Source organism: Triticum dicoccoides, chromosome 7B (assembly GCF_002162155.2).
Source record: "Triticum dicoccoides isolate Atlit2015 ecotype Zavitan chromosome 7B, WEW_v2.0, whole genome shotgun sequence".
NCBI lineage: Eukaryota > Viridiplantae > Streptophyta > Magnoliopsida > Poales > Poaceae > Triticum > Triticum dicoccoides.
In genome coordinates this window covers 262,118,590-262,127,305 of record NC_041393.1, presented here as the reverse complement: position 1 = coordinate 262,127,305, position 8,716 = coordinate 262,118,590, and the positions used below count along the sequence as shown (strand labels likewise).

Below are 8,716 nucleotides of genomic sequence, written 5' to 3'. Positions count from 1 at the left end.
GGGACCTTCATACTGCTCAGGCATTCAAAAAAGATGACCTTCTCTTCTTTGGTCAGAGCGTAGCTGGCACGACCTTGAAACCATTCCGGATGCCGGTCATCAGGGTCTTTCAAACGTTGCTGGTCCTGCCGTGCTTTCTTTGTATCATTTGTCTTCCCATACACGCCCAAGAAGCTTAGGAGGTTCACGCAAATATTCTTCGTAACGTGCATCACGTCGATTGCAGAGCGGACTTCTAGGACTTTCCAATATTCTAGCTCCCAGAATATAGATTTCTTCTTCCACATGGTTGTGTGCCCGTCAGCTCCCTTCGGAACTGATTGTCCGCCAGGACCCTTTCCAAAGATGACTTTCAAATCCTTGACCATATCAAATACCTCAGCACCAGTGCGTTCCGCAGGCTTCGGCCGGTGATCTGCCTTGCCGTTGTAATGCTTGCCTTTCTTTCTTACTGGATGAATTTTCGGAAGAAATCGACGATGCCCAAGGTACACGTTCTTCTTACAATTTGGCAAATGTACACTTTCAGTCTCATGTAAGCAGTGCGTGCATGCATTGTATCCCTTATTTGACAGTCCCGAAAGGTTACTAAGAGCAGGCCAATCGTTGATGGTTACGAAAAGCAACGCTCGTAGGTTAAATTCCTCTTTTTTGTGCTCATCCCACACACGGACACCAGGTCTGCCCCACAGCTGTAAAAGTTCATCAACTAATGGCCTTAGGTACACATCGATGTCGTTGCCGGGTTGCTTCGGACCTTGGATGAGCACTGGCATCATAATGAACTTCCGCTTCATGCACAACCAAGGAGGAAGGTTGTAGATGCATAGAGTCACGGGCCAGGTGCTATGGCTGGAGCTCTGCTCGCCAAAAGGATTCATGCCATCTGTACTTAGACCAAATCTTATGTTCCTTGCGTCAGCTGCAAAATCTTTGAACTCTCTGTCGATCTTTCTCCATTGCGTTCCATCTGCGGTGTGTCTCAACTCCCCGTCCAACTTACGGTCCTCTTTGTGCCATCGCAACAACTTGGCATGCTCTTTGTTCCTGAACAGATGTTTCAACCGTGGTATTGTAGGAGCATACCACATCACCTTGGCGGGAACCCTCTTCCTGGGTTTCCCGCCCTCAACATCGTCACCAGGGTCATCGCCTCTGATCTTATAACGCAATGCAGTGCATACCGGGCATTCATTCAATTTGTCGTATTCACCGCGGTAGAGGATGCAGTCGTTGATGCATGCATGTATCTTCAGAACCTCTAAACCTAGAGGGCAGACAACCTTCTTTGCTTCGTACGTACTGGCGGGCAACTCGTTATTCTTTGGAAACATATTCTTCAACATTTTCAGCAAGTTTTCAAATGCCGAGTCAGCTACACCTGCCTGTGCCTTCCATTTCAGCAAATCCAGTGTGCAGCCCAGCTTTTTCAGACCATCATCGCATCCACGGTACAACGACTTTTTGTGATCCTCTAACATGCGATCCAAATTCTCCCTCTCCTTTTCAGTTTCGCAGCGTCTCCGTGCATCAGCAATGGTCCGACCAAGATCATCAACGGTCTCATCACGTGCCTCTTCTTCACCTTCACCTTCACCTTCCCCTTCACCTTCACCTTCACCTGCCCCTTCACCTTCCCCTTCACCTTCAGCATCCTCCATGAAAGTATCACCGAAATGATCAGCAAGATAGCTTTCATCGATGAAATCATCCCCTTCTTCATCTTCTTCCATTATAACCCCTCTTTCTCCATGCTTGGTCCAACAATTATAGCTTGGCATGAAACCGTGCCGAAGCAGGTGCAGGTGAACTTCTCTTGAGGAAGAGTAACCCTTTTGATTCTTACAGTCAACACATGGACAGATAACAAAACCCTTCTGCTTGTTCGCATTAGCCACTACGAGGAAATCTTTCAAACCCGTAGTGAACTCGCGGGAGAGTCGGTTACCGTACATCCATTGCCGATTCATCTGCATTATTATAATATAAAATATATAATTAACCATCATGCATTTGTTAAAGTAACTAGCTATAAACAATAGAAATTAAACAATGAACAACACACATGCATATTTTATCAATGACACACATGCATGAAAGGTTCAAGTTGCTAACCGCGATCGAGGAGGAACCTCAAGTGTGGCTCCAACACTTCATATCATGTTTGTTTCACGCTGTTGGGCATTTCATCAAACACCTTGTGTGCATAAGAGGAACCAAAAGCAAACCTACACCCCCTTGTGAAGAGAAGTGGCACCAAATGGCTAAGTGAATGCGCTGAACTGGTATATATAGGGGAGGAGCTTTAGTCGCGGTTGGCCAGGCCAACCGCGACTAAAGGCCTTTGGGCACCTTTAGTCGCGGTTGGCCTGCCCAACCGCGACTAAAGCCCCTCACGTGCACCAGCTGGCCACCGAGCGCCCTGGCCCAAGCCTTTGGTCGCGGTTCGTCTGCCGAACCGCGACTAAAGACTTTATTAGTCGCGGTTCCTACAGTTTCGCGACTAATGGGGCTGGACAGAAGCCTTTTTTTCTACTAGTGACGTCTGCCATGTCCTGCCTCCTAGACGCCAACCTCGATCAGGCTGTATACGCCCGGAGCTAGCTAGGTTCGTCGTACGGTCAGCCGTCATTTCGCCCATTGGAAAGCTGATCGTTTGTACTAGTAATACGTAGTAGAAGATTGAATCGGTGGAATAGACGCCCTCGGCTGGCTCTTCTAAAAACCACGAAGCAAGAACAAATCAAATTCCATTTCAAGTCTAAAAGCGCCGTGATAAATCACTACAGTACAGTGTTGAAAATCACTACAGTTGTAATTCAGATGAAAGTACGTAGATTCAATGGAGTCTGCTGCTTGCAAATCGATCCAAGCACAAGTTATTCATCCTGGTTTATTGAAGACTAGCTTGATGCATAATAATTTACACCTGATTAAGCTCCTAACTAACTACCTTAGTGACTCTACCTCCTGTGAAGAGAAGAACATTATTTCTTGATCTACGCGATACACATACGTACACCGGAGAAGAAGCAGAAGCAAAGCTTCTCTTCGTTCTCTACCCAGGCTACTACTCCCTGCTAACAACAGCCCATAATTACAGGCAAGAGTGACCCTCTAATCTCTTTCTACTTCCTCCTCTCCTCCCTTGGGTCGCCGGCGACGGCCTTGCCCTTTCTCCGGCGCGCTCCAGCCGGATCCGTAGCGCCGTACAACTCCGCTACCGAGCGGTACCTCCTGCTCACCCGCGGCCTCCCGCCCGCCTCCTGCTTGTCGTCCTCCTCCTCGTGATCCGCGCCGAAGCCGACGACGGGGTCGAGCGCGGTTGCGGCGGACGTAGCGTTGACGGAGCGAGGCGAGGAGGAGGAGCAGGCCGCCGACGCGGCGGTCCCCGATCCTAGCGGCGTGAAGGCAGCGCCCGAGGAGCAGCTGCTCTCGCTGAGGTGGAGGAGCTGCTCGGCCGCCGCGAGCTCCAGAGCCGTGAACCGCGTCGGCCTGCGCCCCGCCGCCCTGGCCGGCGCGTGGTCGCGGAGGGCCTGCTCCATGGCCGGCGGTTGTGGCCTGGCCGGTGGTTTGCTTCTTAGGTTGCGCCCGGCGTGGAGGGGTTGGGCTCCGGTTAATTTCGTGTGCCTCTCTCTCACTCTAATTTTCATTTTTATTTTGTTGGGCTAAGGTTAATCGTGTGGTCGCTGCGCCGTGGTTCGGCACTACCAAACCGACTTCGACCGGGGTGCATGCAGAATTTCAAGAAAGCCAAGGGGGCTGAGCGGACTTTGTTTTCCTTTGAGTGCAGGCTGAGCGTAGTGGTCCGCTTTCGATGTCAGTTGCTGTTCAAGATTTTTTTTTTTTACTGGATGTCAGTCGCATCATGTGGGACATGATTAGCAAATCTTTCCACATAAAAACACTGCCAAAAGTTCCATTTTGTAGAATCTGCAGCAGTAGAAATTAGTACTACGCGTATTCGACCTGCGAGCTATGTATAACTTTGAGGGGCTATGCGGAAGATGGCTGCCGGTACGCAAATGCTAACGAGATTCGTGTGATATTTCGTGGACGAGATAACTCGGAGGAGTATATAGATGCCACGTCATCAACCGCACTTCACGTGGTGTGCAATCGACCAGGTACACGGTAGGGCCCGGGACTAGCAATACACTATTCTTCCTGCTTTCCAAAATGCTATGTTTAAACCGTGAACCAATCTAACCATCAAATCACAGGTTGTTTCGCAGAAAAAAAATCACATATTGCTTTGCTATGTTCCAAAATGTTAATGTCTTCTTTGGTTTTTTTTCTGAAAAAAATTCAATTTATTCATCAACTGTCAAGACAATATAAAGTTTAAAATACATCAAAAGTAAAAATCATACATGTCCATTGACCACCTAATGACAACTACAAGTATTAGAGCGAGCCAAAGGTGCATTGCAGGCATTGTCCCTCCTTCATCTGAGCCAGGCAAACATTATTGTAGCAGACAGTGGAGAAGTCGTCGTACTAAGGCCTTACACCGCACCAGAATAGCAACCGCCGCCGAGGAACAAAAAGCGTAGACCGGAAGGATCCAACTCGCACACACACATATATAGACGAACGAAGACCGGATCCAGCGAATACACCAAAGACAAACCTGTGGTGGAGGGAGGTGTAGCCGACATACCTGTAACCCTAGATACCCCCGATGCCCATATAAGTTGAGGGTTTAGTTTGTAGAGGCAAGTTAGAACTCATTCATACGATCTCGTGGTAGATCATCACGTACTTTGTACCCTATCACAATCAATATAACAAGAGTAGGACGTAGGATTTTACCTCTTCGAGAGGGCCCGAACCTAGGTAAACATCGTCTTTCTCTTCTTTATGTTACCATCTAGGCGAGACCACGAGCTCAGGACCCACTACCCGAGATCCGCCAGTTTTAGCACCGACACTCGGATGCTACTATTACATTCTCGTAGCTATCCCTACCTTATATAGATGGTGCCTCCTGCTAGTGCGTCCCTTAGAGCATCTAAAATTTGCCTCCCCAAACCCCCCTATACGCTCGGGCGAACGGTCCGGTCACTGACTGATCATAAAAATCCGACCCAAACACACGCGTCATACCTGCCCCATATGTCCGGGCTAACTAGAACCCCTCGTATAAAACCAAAATCTGGGGCGGACATGGGGAGGCCCAAGCGTGCCCGGGCGCGTCCGCCACATCATATTCGGCCCACGCTGGCCCATCCCATCCCAACCCCACATATACCCGCTCCAAACCCTAGCCACTCCACTTCACCTCGAAGCTCCCTTTCGGCGATCTTTGGCCTTCTCCAGCACGGCGGGTAGCGAATCCAAGTCCTCGGTTTACCCGGTATGTGGATTGTGACCTCATCCTAGGTGGGCCCAAGGAGCAGATGGTCACCTGCATTGCTCTCCGCTACTCCTAGTAGGAGACCGCTAGATAGCCGTTGGACTCGATCCACCGGGAATCCATTGCGTCCGCCCAAATTGCGCTTGGATCCGACGCTAGGCGTGTCGTCGATGCCTTGCCGGAGGTCGTGCAGTCTGTCTGGTGCTCCAACACCGTGGCATAGGCACAACCCCTGCGTTGGCACGCTGAGTCTGAGGTAAATGCCCGCACTTATGGCCCATCGTCAACGGATGCTAGTATTGCGCAGTGTGCCCATCATGCGAGGAAGAGGGTGTAGGAGGCCGTGAAAGCCCACACAGCAGAGACCGGTGAGGCGGTGTCGCACGCTGCGGCGCCATTATAAGTAACCGTCAACCGTAGTGCCGCAACCGCGTCGTGGTGGACGTGTCGGGCTCCAACCATGACAGATCTATCATGGACCTCAAATCAACCGACAATTTGCGGGCCAGAAGCTCCGATGAGGAAAAGTAGGGCATTGGAGATGGCGGTGCCTCGAGTCCTGTGAGCTGGTCCATGCCCCATGTCCTACTCTACCTCGCCGGCAACCGCACCTTCAGTTCAGGTGCCCAGTCGGCTGCCCGACATGGACACTATCGTGGCACTGGTGAAGTTTATATTATGTTTTACGTTGCATGTAGTTGTATGGATTTAATTATTCATAATTGAGATTCCGGTTATGCAAGAGAAAATTTGAAGTGTGATCAACACTGTCAGCGGTCGCTTTGATGCATTCGAATGCGGATTTGTTGTATGCGGCTGTAGATGTTCTCAGGAACTTGGATTGGTTACATGGCAGGGAAAAGGCACCCTTACTTATGGAAGTACGACATCCGTATATTGTTTCCAAGAATCATAAGAGCATTTACAACCCGACTTGGCAATTCCGCCACCCCCCCCTATACGCCCACGGGCGCGTCCGCGGACAATGCTGGGCGGCCCCTTACTTGGGCTGCTAGACATGCACGCACCCTAAATGTGGATCTTCAAATTCATGAAATCCATGCATGTCGATCATACAATACAATCATATGAATTCAACTATTCACAATAAATACAACAAAGTAAAAGAAATCATAGTTCAACAATCCGGACATGCCAAAATGAAATTAGTGTCGAGCGTGATGGATCACTCGCTGGCTAGCCGGATCACTCGTTGGACTGTTGGGGAACGTGGTAATTTCAAAAATTCCCTACGCACACAGAAGATCATGGTGATGCATAGCAACGAGAGGGGAGAGTGTTGTCCACGTACCCTTGTAGGCCGAAAGCGGAAGCGTTATGACAACACGGTTGATGTAGTCGTACGTCTTCACGATCGACCGATCCTAATACCGAACGTACGACAACTCCGCGATCTGCACACGTTTAGCTCGGTGACGTCCCGCGAACTCACGATCCAGCAGAGTGTCGAGGGAGATTTCATCAGCACGACGGCGTGATGACGGTGATGATGATGCTACCCACGCAGGGATTCTCCTAAGCACTATGACGATATAACCGAGGTGGATCATGGTGGAGGGGGGCACCGCACACGGCTAAGAGATCAATAATCAACTTGTGTGTCTATGGGGTGTCCCCCTCCCCATATATAAGGAGTGGATGAGGGGGAGAGGGCCGGCCTCCTAGGTGCGCCCAAGGGGGGAGTCCTACTCCCAATGGTAGTAGGATTCCCCCTTCCCTAGTTGGAGTAGGAGAGAGAAGGAAGGGGGAGGCGGAGAGAAGGAAAGGGGGGCCGGCCCCCCTCCCAATTCGGATTGGGCTTGGGGGGGTGCCCCCACCTTGGCCGCCTCCTCCTCCTTTCCACTAAGGCCCAATATGGCCCATTGACCCCCCGGGGGGTTCCAGTAACCTCCCGGTACTCCGGTAATTGCCTGAACTCACCCGGAACCATTCTGATGTCCAAACATAGTGATCCAATATATCGATCTTTATGTTTCGACCATTTCGAGACTCCTCGTCATGCCCGTGATCATATCCGGGACTCCGAACTACCTTCGATACATCAAAACACATAAACTCATAATACCGATCGTAACCGAACGTTAAGCGTGTGGACCCTACGGGTTCAAGAACTATGTAGACATGACCGAGACATGTCTCCGGACAATAACCAATAGCGGAACCTGGATGCAAATATTGGCTCCCACATATTTTACGAAGATCTTTATCGGTCAAACCGCAAAACAACATACGTTGTTCCTTTTGTCAACGGTATGTTACTTGCCCGAGATTCGATCGTCGGTATCTCAATACCTAGTTCAATCTCGTTACCGGCAAGTCTCTTTACTCATTTCGTAATGCATCATCCCATAACTAACTCATTAGTCACATTGCTTGCAAGGCTTATAGTGATGTGCATTACCGAGAGGACCCAGAGATACCTCTACGACAATCGTAGCGACAAATCCTAATCTCGATGTATGCCAACTCAACAAACACCATCGGAGACACCTATAGAGCACCTTTATAATCACCCAGTTACGTTGTGACGTTTGGTAGCACACAAAGTGTTCCTCCGGTATTCGGTAGTTGCATAATCTCATAGTCATAGCACACAAAGTGTTCCTCCGGTATTCGGTAGTTGCATAATCTCATAGTCATAGGAACATGTATAAGTCATGAAGAAAGCAATAGCAACATACTAAACGATTAAGTGCTAAGCTAACGGAATGGGTCAAGTCAATCACATCATTCTCTAATGATGTGATCCCGTTTATCAAATGACAAGTCATGTCCATGGCTAGGAAACTTAATCATCTTTGATTAACGAGCTAGTAAAGTAGAGGCATACTAGTGACACTTTGTTTGTCTATGTATCACACATGTACTAAGTTTCCGGTTAATACAATTCTAGCATGAATAATAAACATTTATCATGATATAAGGAAATATATAATAACAACTTTATTATTGCCTCTATGGCATATTTCCTTCAGTCTCCCACTTGCACTAGAGTCAATAATCTAGATTACACTGTGATGATTCTAACACCCATGGAGTCTTGGTGCTGATCATGTTTTGCTCGTGAGAGAGGCTTAGTCAACGGGTCTGCAACATTCAGATCCGTATGTATCTTGCAAATCTCTATGTCCCCTTCCGACACTTGATGACGGATGGAATTGAAGCGTCTCTTGATGTGTTTGGTTCTCTTGTGAAATCTGGATTCCTTCCCCAAGGCAATGGCTCCAGTATTGTCACAAAAGATTTTCATTGGACCCGATGCACTAGGTATGACACCTAGTTCGGATATGAACTCCTTCATCCAGACTCCTTCATTTGCTGCTTCCGAAGCAGCTA

At 48.9% G+C, this 8,716-nt stretch overlaps 1 protein-coding gene across 1 annotated transcript; it reads right to left on the bottom strand.

Annotated features, from left to right (window-relative positions):
- Positions 1–2,865: 2,865 nt before the first annotated feature.
- LOC119338342 lies at positions 2,866–3,635 on the bottom strand. Its single transcript, XM_037610635.1, has one exon. The coding sequence runs from the start codon at positions 3,543–3,545 to the stop codon at positions 3,129–3,131; it is 417 nt and encodes a 138-aa protein (XP_037466532.1). The 5' UTR covers positions 3,546–3,635; the 3' UTR covers positions 2,866–3,128.
- Between the last annotated feature and the right edge of the window lie 5,081 nt (positions 3,636–8,716).